The sequence below is a fragment of the Chiloscyllium plagiosum genome, unplaced genomic scaffold (genome assembly GCF_037043375.1).
Source record: "Chiloscyllium plagiosum isolate Xiang-an unplaced genomic scaffold, Cpla_swu_hap1 HiC_scaffold_23, whole genome shotgun sequence".
NCBI classification, from domain to species: domain Eukaryota; kingdom Metazoa; phylum Chordata; class Chondrichthyes; order Orectolobiformes; family Hemiscylliidae; genus Chiloscyllium; species Chiloscyllium plagiosum.
Genome location: NW_028270161.1, coordinates 19,607,205 through 19,623,593, shown reverse-complemented (window position 1 = coordinate 19,623,593; position 16,389 = coordinate 19,607,205). Strand labels below are relative to the sequence as shown.

Here is a 16,389-nt window from a genome sequence, read left to right as displayed (position 1 = left end):
TCTAGATTACACGTGAGTGGCAGAATAGCCGTCATTAAAATGAAAAGTAAAGATGATTAAGAAGTTAAGAGAAAACAAACTGGTTTAAAAAAAAACAAATGGAAGGCAAGGTTGGACTCAAGGTATCGAGCCTATTTGAAGATGTGGTGCTATTACTCAAGCTTGCATTGAACATCACTGGAATAGTGTAGCAAGGAAAAGACACAAAAGGTTAGAGGTGAATAAGTAGCAATTTGAAATAACAGGCAACAGGAAGCTCAGAGTCATGCTTCAAAATTGAACAGGTATGTTCTGTAAAGCTGACCCCCATGTCTGCACGTGGTTTCCTTCCACATTATGAGCAACTAATAAATACAATATACCTAAATTGAAAGTAAGAGTTGAATTGTTGCTTTACTTTCGGGCAGTGAGAAGAGAGAAAGTAAAAGGGAAAACATCACATCACCTGCACATGAATGGAAAGATGCTTCAGAAAAGAAAGGGAATATTCATTTTTACTGAGTGGTAGTCCATGGTGTCATGGAAGCGCAGTCACTTCGGAATACTAAAAGGGAACAGGAAGGGAAGATAAGCTTGGCAAAGGCATCATACTGGAGGAGTAAAGTAATGGTAATGATCTACTGAATGGATACCGACGTCATTTCCCAAAGGGAAAGAGTAAGGAAGAGACCAGAAGTACATTAAATCTAACAGCCGCAATTGAGGGCCTTTCAACCATTGTTTTCTTTTGCCAGAGGAAGTGGGATTTTCATTGAAGGGAAATTTGAAGCATTATTCTGGAACAATGCATGGTCCAAGCAGATGCAACTGAGACAGAGAAACCAGAAGAACATTATTATCAAAAGCTGAATTACAGGATTAGTTAAAGCAACAGGAGTCTATCAGCTTACTGCGAATAGTTGTTGATAGCCTAGCCACAACGAGAGTAGTCAAAAAGGGATGAGAAGAATCAGAGGCCATATGAAGGTGGAGAAGGCATGGAAATTTGGAGCTAATTCAATGAAATTTTCCAGCCTCAAAGCAAAGCAGAAAGTCGCATTGGTAAAGTTATTAACATGTCAGAGAGGGAGGTGAGAAATGAGGTCTAAGTAGAGTTGGGGTAACGAACACGTTGATATCCAACAAAAAGGAGGGACAAAAGAGTACTCCTATGAACCCCTTTTATTTGGGGGAATTGAGTGGAATTTAAGGAGAAGTTGTTCAGAAAGCAGAGGAGCAACAGATGACTTTCATAGTAATAGAAGGAGTAGGCTATTTGGCCTGTTGAGCTTACTCTGCTATTTACTAAGATCATGGGCTGATCTATCCATCATCTCAGTCTCTCCTACCTGCATTATCCCCATAACCCTTAATTATCTGACCATGCAAAAACCCATCCAATTCTGTCTTGAATATATTTAATAAAGCTGTCTCTATTGCTTCCATGGACAGAGAATTCTATAGATTCACTACTCTGGGAAAAGCAGTTCCTCCTCATTTCTGTCCTAAATCTACTCCCTTAATCTTGAGGTAAGTCGCCCAGTTCAAGTCTCACCCACCAGCAGAAACAACTTGCCTCCCTCTCGCTTATCTATCCCTTTCATAATTTTATTTTTCTATACGATCCCCTCTCATTCTTCTAAATTCTAGTGAGTTCAGTCCCAGGCGGCTCAACCTCTCCTCAAAGGGTAACCCCTTCATCTCCAGAATCAATCTGGTGAACCTCCTCTGCACCACCTCCAAAGTCAGTATATCCTTCCTCAAGTATGGAGACAGAACTGCGCACAATACTCCAGTTGCGTCCTCAGCAACACCCTGTACAAATTCAGCAGAACCTTTCTGCTCTTAAATTCAATCCCTCTTGCAATGAAAGCCAGTATTCCATTTGCCTTCCTGATTATCTGTTTTCCCTGCAAATCAACTTTTAGCGATTCAAGTACGAGCACTCTTAAGTCCCTCTACACAACAGCATGCTGCAAACTTTCTCTATTTATATAATATTCTGACCTACTATTTTTACTTCCAAAGTGAATAACTTCACATTTACCAACATTGTACTCCATCTGCCAGACCCTTGTCCACTCATTCTTCTTTAAATATATATTTATTGAATTTTTTTTTATTGTACAAAAAAGAGAAGTTATACAAGTACAGAAAAGAGCAATATCACATTATATTACAGTAATGTTAATAAACTGCCTACTACTCTTCAAGATAGTCGTCTCATATTTGCTTAACATGAATTAGAATAAACTCTCTAGTGCCATATAGGCCCTGTAAAGGATCTTCAATTGCATCGCTTGTGCGTTATTGCAAATTGACATTTTCTTCACGCTCCCTTATATATCCCCCCATGTTTCCGATGAGATTGCTTCTCCAAACCCCCGATTCCAGATCTCATGGAGTCTCTCCATATCCCCTAAGGTGCTCCTTCTCTGTAGGCGATATATGGTACTAACCAAGAGAGCGCCCACATCTGAGCACTCTTCCTTCAATATCCGACTCGTAGGGCTGGGCCAAGAGCGTGGTTGTCTTCTGCATATAATCCCTAATCTGGAAGTATTAGAAGAGGTCCCTATTAGCGATCCCATATTTCTGACTTAATCGGTTAAAAGACATCAAGACCTCTCCCTCAAATAAATCTCCCAAACAGGAGATTCCCTTACCCTCCCATGCTCTAAAGCCAGAGTCCATTGACCCCGATCTAAATCCTGGAGCTCCCACTAATGGGGTGAACAGCTAAGTCTTAAGCAAATTGCCCTCACCCTGTGGCATTATCCTCCATACTTTCACCGTATTTATGATAATTGGGCTCTCAGTGCTCAGTCTTATCCATAAGGAGTAAGTTGTGAAGGGACATCTCACCTGCGAGGCCTCAACATTAAGTCATATTGACTTCGAGTTCTTACGCATCCATTCACCTACATATGATAGCAGGGTGCCTTTGGTATCTTTTCAAATCTGGGAGGTCCACCAACCTCTCCACCCCCCAATATCCTGCAGTAGTTGCAACTTGGTAAATTTAATTATGGGACGCCTACGGCACCAAATAAATGATCCAAGCCAACCTGCAAACCTCAGCAGCACCTGTTTGGGTGATAACAATGGGAACATCCACATGGGATATAACAGCCGAGGCTGTTAACCAAGGCTATATGGCCTAACTATGATATGGTAGTCCCTCCCACCGCTGGAAGTACTGCTTTATTCTCCGAAACAACTGTATAAAGTTAGCTCTGTACAAGTGATGGAAGGTAGGGGTAATAAAAATTCCCAGAAAAAGAAAACCTTTTTGTGACCACCTGAAAGGAAACTCCATTCTGTCCTTCAACTTTGGTAGTTCCACCAATCTCCCCACTGACATGATTTCTGAATTTGCAAAATTTATCCTGTATCCCAAAAAACTGCCAAATAATTTATTTTGTATTAGTCAGGGTATGGACTTTTCCCGAGTTAGCCAAAAACAGAAGGACATCATCTGCATAAAAGAATAATTTTGTGTTCCCCAATTCCCACCTTTGGTGCCACTATTTCAGGATCCTTTCGGATGGCCCCCGCCACTGGTTCAAGTACCAAGCTAAACAGCAGCGGCGGCAAGAGGGGTCTCTCCCACACCAAAATTATTCAATTTAACCCCATCCATGAAAACCGCTGCCTTGGGGTCTCTGTGTAACACTGCCACCCACCTGGTGAAGACCCCTCCTAGACCAAGGCAATCTAGAACAGCAAAAAGATACGACCATTCCACCCAATCAAAAGCCTTTTCTGCATCCAGGGAGACCACCAAGCCCGAAATCAATCTCTGCTGACATATTTGCACTATGTTCAGTACCCACCTGATCTTGTTGGAAGAGCTGCGGCCTGTGATAAAACCGGTGTGGGCCTCTTTTATAATAACAGGCAGCACCTTTTCCAAACTCAGCCCCAACACCTTTGATAGAATTTTGATGTCCACATTTGACAATGAGATGGGTCTACATGACGCACAATTCTCGGGGTCTTTCCCTTTCTTTAAACTAAGGGAGATATTGGTCTCCCTAAGAGAAGGCAGAAGGCACTCCTGGCTATATAAATGACTACGCATCTCCAGAAGTGGTTCACGGGTACATGTCTGGACCGGGAGCCTTGTCACCTTGGAGCTGTCTTATCGCCTCTTGAACCTCCTGTATCGTCAGCGGTGCATTTAAAAGGGAGGCCTGATCTGCATTTATACTGGGGAGGTCCAGGTTTTCAAAAAAGGATTCCATTCTTGCTACTCCATTCCCACAGCCCTCTGACCACTATAACTCAGCAATGAATTCCCAAAATCTGGCATTAATCTTTTTCAGCTCGCTAGTGACGTTGCCATTTCTTTTCCTAATAGACACAATGGACTGGGGAGCATTTTTCATCTTAGCAGGTAATCCAGGTATCTACCTGGCTGATCCCCATATTCAAACAGCCTTTGCTTTGCAAAGGAGACCTCTCTCTCCACCGCTTATGTGAACACTGAGTCCAAATCAACCCGGACAGCCATGACCTGCTATAATTTAATCACAGATGGTCTTTTATAATACGCCGACTTAGCTGCCTTCAGCCAGGTCTCAAGTTTCTGCTGCTGCTCTCCTCTCTGCCTCTTATTCGTTGTTGAGTATGAAATAATCAGACCCCTTAAGAATGCTTTGGTGATCTCCCAAAGCAATGATTTATTATTAGCCATACCCCACTCAACGTCTCAAAAAGCTCTGAACTCTCTTGTAATGTACTGTACAAAGTTGCCATCCTTCAACAGAAACGAATCCATGCACTAGTATCATGTGTCTAATTCCACTACCCTTGGTATTAATATCCAAATACATTGCTGCATGGTCCAAATTAGTTACGTTGCCAATCTTGAATGCCAACATCAAGTCCAAACAAACCGACAGAACAAAGAACATGTCAATTCATGTGCGGCACTTGTGCGGGTTGGAGTAAAAGGTAAAATCCCTCATATTAGGGTGGATACACCTCTATACATCCACCAGCCCCAACTCCTCACACAAGTCCACCAACTGTCTAGAGTGCAGGGGTGTACCCGACAGACCCCTTGGTATCCTATCTACCCAGGGTCCATGAGATGATTAAAATCTCCTCCTACATTTGTGTGGCACATCTCAAGAGCTATTAATTTAGAGACTGCGTCAACTAGAAATTTAAGAGGATGCAGCAGGGGACAGTAAACATTCAGGATGCCATACTTTTCTCTTTGCACCAGAGCCTTGAGAATGATGAACCATCCATACCCATCCTTGCTTTGATCTATCACCTGAAATGGGAAGTTCCTTCGTACCAGTATGGCCACTCCTCTGCTTCTGGAATTGAAGGAGGAGAAGAATGCCCTATCGTGCCCCCCTATCAGTTAAATGTGTCTCTTGCAACCCTTTCCTTCTGAAGAGTTGAAAGCACCTTTTTCCTTTTAATGGGTCTCCTTTATATTCCAGGTCCACCGCCTGAACAGATTACTAGCCATGACCACACACTACAGCCTGCGGTCCCCCAAAAGGAAGAAGCCAATTCAATGTGTGGCGAGTGGAAAAATTAAGGACTTTATCAAATCTAAAAAATTATTCCTACAAATACTACTAAAGCTAAGAAAACTAATCACTACTCCTAACTTAAACAAATAAACAGAAAAAACACAAATCACCAGAGTGTCAAATATGCTCTTCCCTTTCTGAATCCATGCTGTGTCTGCCTGATGGAACCCTTTCCATTAAGAAGTCTCACTTTTTCTTCTTTAATGAGAGCCTCCAGCATTTTCCTGACTACAGATGTTAAGCTAACTGGCCTATAGTTACACCTACACCCTTTTTTAAACAGTGAAGTGACATTCGCTGTCTTCTAGTCCACCAGGACCTGCCCAGAGTCCAGGGAATTGCTGTAAATGACCACAAACGCATCTATTATAACTTGCGCCATTTCTTTCAGCATTCTGGGATGCATTCCATCAGGACCAGGGGACTAATCTAACTTTCGACCCTTAAGCTTACTCAACACCAACCCATTAGTGATAACAATTGAATGGTGGTCCTCACCTCCCATTGTACACTTAACATCATTCTGTGGCATGTTAGATACATCTTCCACTATGAAGAGTGACAAAGTAGTTGTTCAAGGCCTCAGCCTTGGTCATGCTTCTGTTCAAGGCAGAAACAAGTCACCTCAGATCACCTTGCACATAACACCAAGTTTGGGAAAAAAAAACAGTAGATTATAACCTCTTTGCCGATTTTCTTCCATGTCATTTCCAAGTTCGTTTCTTTCTCATTTCCTTGAGCCGACGAAATCATCACACTGTTTGTCCCACCACTGAGTATTTCCATTATTTTCTGTTTATATCATATACAATACACAATTAACATTGCACTGTTGCTCTATAACTAGAAAATATTTGCTCAATGATTGAGGTCCCAAAGTCCTCTGCAGTAGAGAATCACAAAGATTTGTCTCGGAGTGGAGAACTTCCATGTGATCACAGTCTTAAAAGGCCTGCTCCTTACCCTGAGATTATGCCCCCTGGTTTTGGTTTATGTACATCTACACATCGAATCATACAACATGGAAACTGACCATTCGACCCAACTAGCCCAGGCCGACCATGTTGCCAAACTAAATTAGTCCCATTTGCCTGTTTTTTGCCCTAAGCCCTCTTAACATTTCCTATTCACGTATTTATCCAAATGTCTTTTAAATGGTGTAACTGCACTCTCAACCTCCACTTCCTCTGGCAATTCATTCCACACATGAGCCACTGTCTTTAAAAAAAGATGCCCCTCATGTCCTTTATCAAACTTCCTCCTCTCACCTTTTAAAAACAAACTCCCCCACCCAAGGGAAAAGATCCTTGCTATTCACCTTATCTTTGCTGCTCATGATTTTATAAACCTCTAAAATGTCACCCCTCAACCACCTCCTTCCAATGAAAAATGTCCCAGCCTATCCAGCTTCTCATGAGAATTCAAACCCTCCATTCCCAGTGACACCATAGTAAATCTTTTCTGAATCCTCTCTAATTTAATAACATTCTTCTAAGTGCTATATTATTTCAATTATGCAAATTACATTCAAAATTTTGATGTGAATACTGGCATTGCGCAAATTCAAATAAATATTTGAAACCTAAAGTAGATAGTTCTCATGTCACACCTCCATGGGAACAGTATGTAGGAAAACAAAATAAATGAATGGCCACCTGTCATTTTTAAATAGTTTGGGGCATCAAATACTGAAATTCAATACACTCAAGCTTCATTTTACAATTTTTTTTTTATTAGATTAGATTAGATTACAGTGTGGAAACAGGCCCTTCAGCCCAACAAGTCCACACCGACCCGCCGAAGCAAAACCCACCCCATACCCCTACATTTACCCCTTACCTAACCTACGGGCAATTTAGCATGGCCAATTCACCTGACCCTGCACATCTTTGGACTGTGGGAGGAAACCGGAGCACCCGGAGGAAACCCACGCAGACACGGGGAGAACGTGCAAACTCCACACAGTCAGTCGCCTGAGGCGGGAATTGAACCCGGGTCTCTGGCGCTGTGAGGCAGCAGTGCTAACCACTGTGCCACCGTGCCGCCCACAGGGGAATGGTTTTCAAAGGCCTGATAAATGATCTTGGATTGAGCAACAGTTCCTGTTCACAACTTTTGGCATGTGAAATTTTCATCCACAGAAGTATAATTCTAATATTATATACTCTCTAATGCAACAAGAAGTGTTGCTATGTATATACATCTGTGAAAGATTTTGTCAGATGGAGCTTTTTACACCCCAATATAATTTCTCCATAGTGATGCAGCACCTAATCATCAATGTTAAATGCATAAGTAATCAATCCTGCTTATATTTATACAAGATGTTTACTAATATACAGATAATTTGTTTCGTTATATCTTGGAAGAGATAACGAAAGGTGGAAGTTCCAGAACTTGTATTAGACCCACTCTATTCTCCTCTTAGTAAATGATGATTCTGGGAAACAAAAGCATAATTTCAAACATATGCATTTATCAGAGAGTAATTACTTTTGTTCATTTGTGCTCTGCAAGACATTGATCCAATTATGTCAACATGTCCAATCAATTTCATTTATCCATTTCACTTTTAAAATGGTATTCCTTCAACTACTTTAAATAAGATTCTGTCCTGACATTTCATTATGTCATTGAGACATTTCTGAATCACCAGACTGTCTTGAAGCTTTGCAATCATATATCCCAGCCCTCAAATTATGTGGTTAAAATGAAGTACGTCCAATAATAAAATATAATCTATTAATAGTTTCCCCAGTCGGGAAGAAAATTAATAAGACATTTTCCTTTTTACCATTTCAGAAATATGGTTTAAGACGAATTCTGTACATAATCCAGAGAAGCTCCACTTATTTGTAATGGTGTTTCGGACTTGCTGGGAGAACAGAGCCAGAAAAGGCTTGTACTAGCTGAATATGGTGTTAAACCCAGCTAAAAATTAACTTTCTTTACTCAACTTCCTTTAGACTGCCTTCCAAACATTGTTTTTAAATGACACTTCTAGAAAAGGACAAAATCACACGAAGCCAAAAATATGTTCAAAGAATCAATGACAGGTTCAATCTAAAATGCTGAATGACATAAATTTGCAAACATGAGTGAACAATGTGACTTGGATTATGGGCACAGAAAGTGTTCAATCTTGAATTTTAAACAGGTTTTAAAACATGTAATGATTATAAGATACACCTCTGCTCCAACCTTTCCTTATACATATGTAAAGCAGACTCCAAGCAGTGAGCACTATTTGATTCAATGCAGTTGAACATTAAGCAATAACTCCCCTCCCCACAAGTAATGGAAACATAACTTAAAACAAAATCTTGGGTTTATTTGTTTGAGTGGTACAAATCTCACTTGCAAAGCAAATCAGGTTATTTTAATCCAACACATTATTTTTGACAAATCTCATCTCAAAATGTTTCATAGTGCAACACTGATACTAGTGAAAATGTACACAGCTAAGGAGCAAAGATGTACTGGGGTCACACCATGGAGAAGGACATGTGTCATCTATTTAATCACAGTCGCTGAATTTACTTAAAGATTATATTATACTCATTCAGTTTACGATTGCAGAGTTATGAATTAAGAATTGGCAGTTACTGGTGCAACAGCAGATACACATTTCTTTCCTTTCAATTCCAGCTGTCTTTGACGCAGGAACAGAAATTTCAGTCAGAATCCTAAGTCATATAAAGAAAAAATTAAGCACCCACATTAACAAGATTGTTATCCATAGCTCATTATTGCCCAGAGATGCTAGATAACAATACATTTTCTGGGAAACCAGCAAAATCATCTGAACAAATTTTTGTAACCTTCATGGGATTGTAGGAATGAGCATTATGACATCAGCACTTTGAGATCTCACTCAAACAGTAATCTAATGAATAAGGAACAGTTATTCATAGCATGACATTTTCAGGAATTTACATTTTGGAAGCTGTACTTATTTAAGTTCAAAAAGAAAAAAGTCTGGGATTGTCCAGACTGCAAGATGTTTAAACAAATTAAATGAGCAAAAACATATATTTCACTGGTTACCTGGATGTCAACATGCTGGCAAATGTGCCAAATTTTACACACACACCTTCCACATGGAACTCCCCTGTGATCCAGTCATCTTTTAATATATTTTTTTAAAAATCAACAATTCCACTAAGTAATCAGCCCCAGCTCTGATCTACTCACATTCCACCAATCGTAACTGTGGAACAGGTCCGTTCAGGGAATGCTGGGGTCACATTTGTAGATGGGGTGGCTGGTCTGATGTAGTCCACTGTCACATTAACCTAATGAACAAGAGAAAAAAAAGACTCCGATCAGCTTGAAGCATATCAAATTAATCTAGTTTCTGTCAAAAGCATGGTGCCAAATTTGGCAAATACATGGTCAATAACAATGAGAAGGATAATGGCAAATGCGTGAGATCTAATCAGAAAATATTTCATTTCGAGAAATCAGTCAATATCTGATCAAGATGAACGGATATTCAAGTCAGGGGGCACTTCATCCAACCAGGTATTTTGAGAATGATAAGCCAATGTAAAACACTGACAGGTCACAAACAAACAATATTAATTTGTTAAAGAATGCCAGCTATTAAAGAACTTGCTATCATAGCAAGAGAAAAGCAATTTTCTCTTTGGGCTACAGCATTAAATCTAGAGTTGGGCCATTCAGGTCAATTGCCTACCCACGTCCAAATACAGCCAGGATCCATTTAAATCTGCTATTCAAGAGCAAGTTCAGTGAACGTTGAGTTATTAAGTGTCAATGCCCTTCTGAGGGTTTGGTCCCGAGCCACCATTTAACTGTTTTATTTTATTGAGCTCAGAATTAAAGTATGATAAGGAAGTAAAACAAGTTTCTCCAAGCTTTAGACAAAGTAAACAAGTGCTACAAAGACAGTACTTGAATAGTTAAATAGACAGTGTCAGAGTGTGGTGCTGGAAAAGCACAGCCAGTCAGGCAGCATCCTAGGAGGTGAGTTGACGTTTCGAGCATAAGCTCTTCATCAGGAATGAAGGGGGGGCCCAAGAGGGCTCAGAGATAAATAGGAGGTGGGGGAGGAGGCAGCTGGGAAGGCGACAGCTAGACGAAGGTGGGGGTGAAGGTGATAGGTCAAAGGGGAGGGTGGAGCAAAGAGGGAAGGAAGATGGACAAGACAGTTCAAGAGAGCAGTGCCGAATTGGAAGGTTAGATCTGGAATAAGGTGAGGGGAGGAGAAATGAGGGGAGGAGAAATGAGGAAACTGGTAAAATCCACATTGATTCCATGTGATTGGAGGGTCCTAAGGCAGAAGATGAGGTGCTCTTCCTCCAGACGTCTAATGGCCAGTCTGACAGACTCGCATGTCCTTGGTACAGTGAGAGGGGGAGTTGAAGTGTTCGGCCACAGGGCAGTGGGGTTGTTGAGTCAGTGTGTCCCAGAGATGTTCTCTGAAAGGTTTCTCTACTTCTAAACGAAAAGGTCCAAATTCAATTCACATGTTTCAGTGGTGTGTCATAGAATATCTGACCAGAGTGATTATAAAATACCTATAATTACAACATTTATTTAATTGAAACTTATAAAAGTACAGACTCTAAGCAAGTGTATTTGCTGCAAAGTGAGTGAGTTGAAGGAGCATTTTTCTCTCCTCCCTCTTCCCTTTACTTATCTTATTCACCATTCAGTACTGGTCTCCTATAGTGTGCAGTTGCTGCTGAGTAATTGGCACCTCATTCCACTGGTGATAAATCATCCATACAATTAAAATATCACATGGCTGTTCACCTGATTTGAACATAGCTTGTGCAATGTAGGAAATCATACATACACCATACGTCCCATACAAACATACAAAAGTATTCTGAGGTTTGGGGTTTGGAACCCAAGTAGTGACTGCAGTCAAGTTTGTATTAACATGAAAGAGATCTACTTGGATAACACATTTAAGGAGTTGGAAAACTCTAGGGGTATGCAGACAAATGAAGAATTATTGACCGTCAGGCAGTTGAAGAGAACAAGGTAAGAAGTAATTTCGGTCATAAAATCGATTTTCTGCTATGGATGCCAATGAGGTGATGGCTTCTCAATGGAGTGCAGTCACAGCCAAGTTGGGGGCACCATAAGTAGCTCAGCTGTACAGGAGGGGAGGAATTCTTTAGTTAGGGAAACAGACAGATGTTTCTGCAGCCATCAATGTAGCTGCAGGATGGCATGCTACTTCCCTGGTGCCAAGGTCAAGGATGGCACAGAACAGTTTCATTGCATGTTTCTGGGAGAGGATTAACAGCTAGAGATTGTGGCTGAACACACTTAGCATTCACAAAAAGGTTGATATGAATGCATGAATTGAGGTAAGTTGATATGATTTAATTGTCATTATAGAGAAATGGCAACAGTGTGGTCAAGAGAACTGAATATCCAAGGATATTATACACCTTCTTTGTGATTACACCAAGGATAATTTTAAACACAAGACAGCCAAATTATTTTATTAATTTGGCAATATTAAAACAAACTTGTTTTAGGAAGTAATAAAACGGACTTAATAAAAGACGGAGAATAGAAACAAAAAATTGAGTTTTACTGCGCATGGCATATCTACATCCACATAAATATTCTGAACTATAAATCAATGGGGTGTTTGATAAGAAAACAGAAGACAACCATTCAACCAAGGTACTGTAAGTCTGACTGACATGCCACATCTGTCACAGAATTAATCAGCAACTATATTCATTCCATTTGAAGAAAACACAGCAGGAAGAATCAAATGGTCCCCTTTTAAGGGCAATAAGGAATAGGTGAGCAGAGTTAATGCATCGGTTAAGTACAGATTTACAAACAGAAGTATTAAATAATTGTTGTTTCTATGTTTTCCAGCTGATACTTATACTTCTGCATACACACATCAGAGCCAATAAAAACAAAGCTTGCAGCATGCATGCAGGACTGACTCCAGTCTAATGCAGATCAGAGTTACAGCTCTCAGCCAAACGTTTTAAGGCTCCTTGCAATAAGTGATGAACTGCGCACTAATCTTCCATTAAACAAATTACTATTTTAATCTCAAGATACATTTTCGTGAGATAATCAATTTTAATGTTTGGGGTTGAACTATTGTTTTAAAACCTACAATGCCCAAAATAAAGAGCAGAGTAAGTACTTTGAATCATGAACATGTAAAGGAAAGCTTTCTTGGGTACTGGGATGATGATGGTCTTCTTGAAGCAGATAGGGACTACAGATAGTAGGAGGGAGAGAGGTTAAAGATGTCAGCAAATACCTCCGCCAGCAGGTCCGCACAGGATCTAAATGCACAGCCGGGGATTCCGTCCAGGCCTACCACTCGCTTTGGGTTAACTCTCAGGAAGACAGATGCATCCAGGGCTGTCAGGACAAGTGACATTGCATCATTGGCATTCTGCTCAAACTGAGCACAAAAAGCATTGAAGCATCAGGGAGGGATGTGTTTTGTCCACTATCTTTCTCTGCTTCATTTTTTAATCCTGTTACATTGTTTAGGCTTTGCCACAGGTAGTGGGTGTCCATATGGATGGTTTTGGCCTCTAACTTGGTCCAGTACTGTCTCTTGGCATTTCTGATGACTTTTCGGAAGTCATACCTGGATTTTCTGCATAGGTCTTGGTCACCTGACTTGAATGCCTGGTCTTCAGTAGGCAGTGGATTTCCCATTTCATCCAAGGTTTCCAGCTGGGGAACACCCAGATTGGTTGCTTCAGTAGATACCCCTAGTTCTACAGTCACCCACAAGAAAAGACCATCCATCTGCCATACCCCTTCAGAATCTTGTATGTCTCGAACAAGTCATATTGTTCATCTAAACAACGATATTCTACGAGCTTTCTTATGTAGTCTTTTAATGTAACTTTTTAAACCCTGGTATCAATTCTATAGCATCCTTACTCAAAGTCCATATACCTGTTCTGGAGTTAGGTGCCCAAAGCCTAACTGAGTATCCCAAATTACTTAGGTTTTTGCCTGTATAAGTGAAATATCAATTGCTCTCCTCCAAATTCCAACCTTTGGACTTAAAAGGCAACAATGCATTCAACCTTGGTGACCACTTTTTGTAATTATGCATCAATTTGTGCAAAGTCATTCTAAACCTTTCAACGTTCCTGCTCCTTGGATGCTGCCTGAACTGCTGTGCTTTTCCAGCACCACTAATCCACAATCTGGTTTCCAGCATCTGCAGTCATTGTTTTTACCTAATGTTCCTGGTCTCTCCATAACAGTAAAATGTTTAGAGTATTCTTTCTTGAATCTATTCACTGCTAAATCCTGATTTGCAGTGGAAACAAAGTGTGAATTGTTTCAACAACAGAAATAGAATTACTGGAGACACTCACCATGTCCAGCAGCATCAATTCTGACAAAGTGTCGCGAGACTCGACAGGTTAACTCTGCTTTGTCTCCATAGATGCTGCCGACCTGCTGGGTTTTGCCAACAAATTCTGCTATTGTTCCAGATCTTTGTTCAATTTTAATGAAGAATGACTTGTTGGGTTAGAAAAGACAACTTTGTAATCTACATCCACCCAATTGGCAGATAGCTAGCTTTACCTTAACAGGCAGGAGTACAATGGCTTCCTACTATAAGTGAGTGTATGATATCGTCAGCTGCCCTGATATGTATGAATAGTGAAAGTGGCAGCTTTGAACTTTGTTTCATTTTCTAAAGAGGCAGAATGCAGTAGAGTCAAAATTTTCAAATTATTAGAATATTACAACATATTTCATGAACCAGGTCTTTGCTTAATTGTTTGAGGTATTGTGGTTACCACCTTAAATTGAGGTGGTGGGTATGCACTTTCCCACATAACAGAAATCAGTGCGTATAACTGGGCACCATTCTGTCAAACTGTAGCTCAGTAAGTGACAGGATCCAACAGGGAACCAAATTAGAACTATGCTTTTCTAGTCATGACTAACGACTTCCAATTAGAATTTTCCAGCTTTTAAATAGGTCAACGATTCAAACGGTCTAACATAGGCAAGGAAAAAAGTACTCATGATTACAGTCAAAATGTGATTTTTTTTTAAAAAATCATGTTAGTTACATTGAAGAAATCATAACAAAAACATGATTTTCTTGAAATTTTTAAATAAGACAGTTGATGATAATTGTACAATTAGTCATTTACATCAAGTGCACATATCTATTGGAAGGAACAATCTCAAGGGAATCTTAAATAAGATGCTCACATCAACTTCATCTGCAACAAGGCAAGAAGATTAAGATGTAAATTCAGTAGACTATTTAAGGTTTTTGTGGCAAGGAGAGGGAAAAACTTAACATTTTCACAGGGTAAAAGCTTACACTTCTGGATAGTGTATCAAGATTGTCAACTAAAATGGCAGAAAATTCAATTTTTAAAGTTATTCTAAGTACACTTCCATATTAGCATTGTTGTAAAAGATTTAACAAAATGTCTGCAAATCTACGAAGATTTGTGCACTTCCGTGATGCACATAATGGTAGTATAGCACAGAATTTCAAGAGAAAACAACAAGGCACACTCTCCACTGGGACAAAGAGATGTCAAGGAACTAGGTCACAACAAGCAGACAGAATTCATATAATACACAAGGTGGTGTTCTGCATTTCAGCTTGGTCAATAACAATTTGTGCTGAATGTTATTGTACCTTACTAGAGACAGAGAGCAACAAAACCTTAATTAAAGATGTAGGCCGAAAAGACAGCCTTAAAAAGGTCAAAAGGAAGTGATAAGCAGAGTTTAGGAAGACAATCGCATATGGGATGCCAGAACGGTTATTCAAAAAAATTGAAATTATGCAATGCTATTAACAACCACATGACATCCACAGTACTTGAACCAGTGATGAGTTTTAAACAATTATCATTTTAAAGTAGGAAACATGATACTCGTTCATATTGTAAAAAGTTAATCCCATCTTTTACAAATTAGCTTGAGCCCCATTTGAACCATTAGTTTCAACTAATACCTCTAGACTTACTGTGCTTATAATCTCATTAATTCATTTACTACAGTAAGGAGAAAGTGAGGACTGCAGATGCTGGAGATCAGAGCTGAAAAATGTTGCTGGAAAAGCGCAGCAGGTCTGGCAGCATCAAAGGAGCAGGAGAATCGATGTTCCAGAAGGGCTTATGCCCAAAACGTCGATTCTCCTGCTCATTTATTACAGTAAGACTATTTAAATTCATAATTTTCCAGAGTCCTGTTGAAACGAAATCCAAGTTTGAACAGAAAAGAGTGGAAGGCAGACCCCTGTCTGCATCAAATGGTCCTGAGGTGGAGATGGTGAACAGCACAAAGTTCTTGGGAATAATGATCACCAACATGCCCTGGTCCACCCACATTGATAATACAGTCAAAAAAGCACAGCAACACTTCTACTTCCTCAGGGGACTAAGGAAATCCAACATGTCCATAAAGACACTTAACAAACGGTGTCCTGAAGATCACTGATGCTACCAGTTAGCATTTGTTTACACAAGTCATTGTACTTGAAGCAACTTGCCTACGAAGGCACTTCAACATACTGACACACAGCATTACCAAAATATAAGTAGAAAAATATGCTATAAAGTATTAAAAATGAATCAAGAAACATATTGCTGATAGTTAATTCATTAATGATTTCAGAGTGAAAGCACTCCTAAGTAGCAGTGATTACAGTATAATTGAATAACACTTCCATTTGAGAGAGAGAAGACTAGATCCAAGGTTAGTATTACATGTTAAAAAAGGGCGTGGAAACAGAGCTGGCTAAAGTGAATAGCAAAAATAAGTTAAACGATAGGTCAGTAGAGATGCAGTGGTAAACACTTAAGGAGATATTTTAGAATAC

General features: G+C 39.9%; 1 protein-coding gene across 1 annotated transcript in view; it reads right to left on the bottom strand.

Annotated features, from left to right (window-relative positions):
* The window catches only part of snd1 (staphylococcal nuclease and tudor domain containing 1), an 890,588-nt gene that overhangs the window by 741,207 nt on the left and 132,992 nt on the right, over nt 1-16,389 (bottom strand). Inside the window, exon 12 of the mRNA XM_043713955.2 lies at nt 9,732-9,832. Coding sequence (XP_043569890.2) covers nt 9,732-9,832 — 101 coding nt within the window. The remainder of the gene's footprint in view (nt 1-9,731; nt 9,833-16,389) is intronic.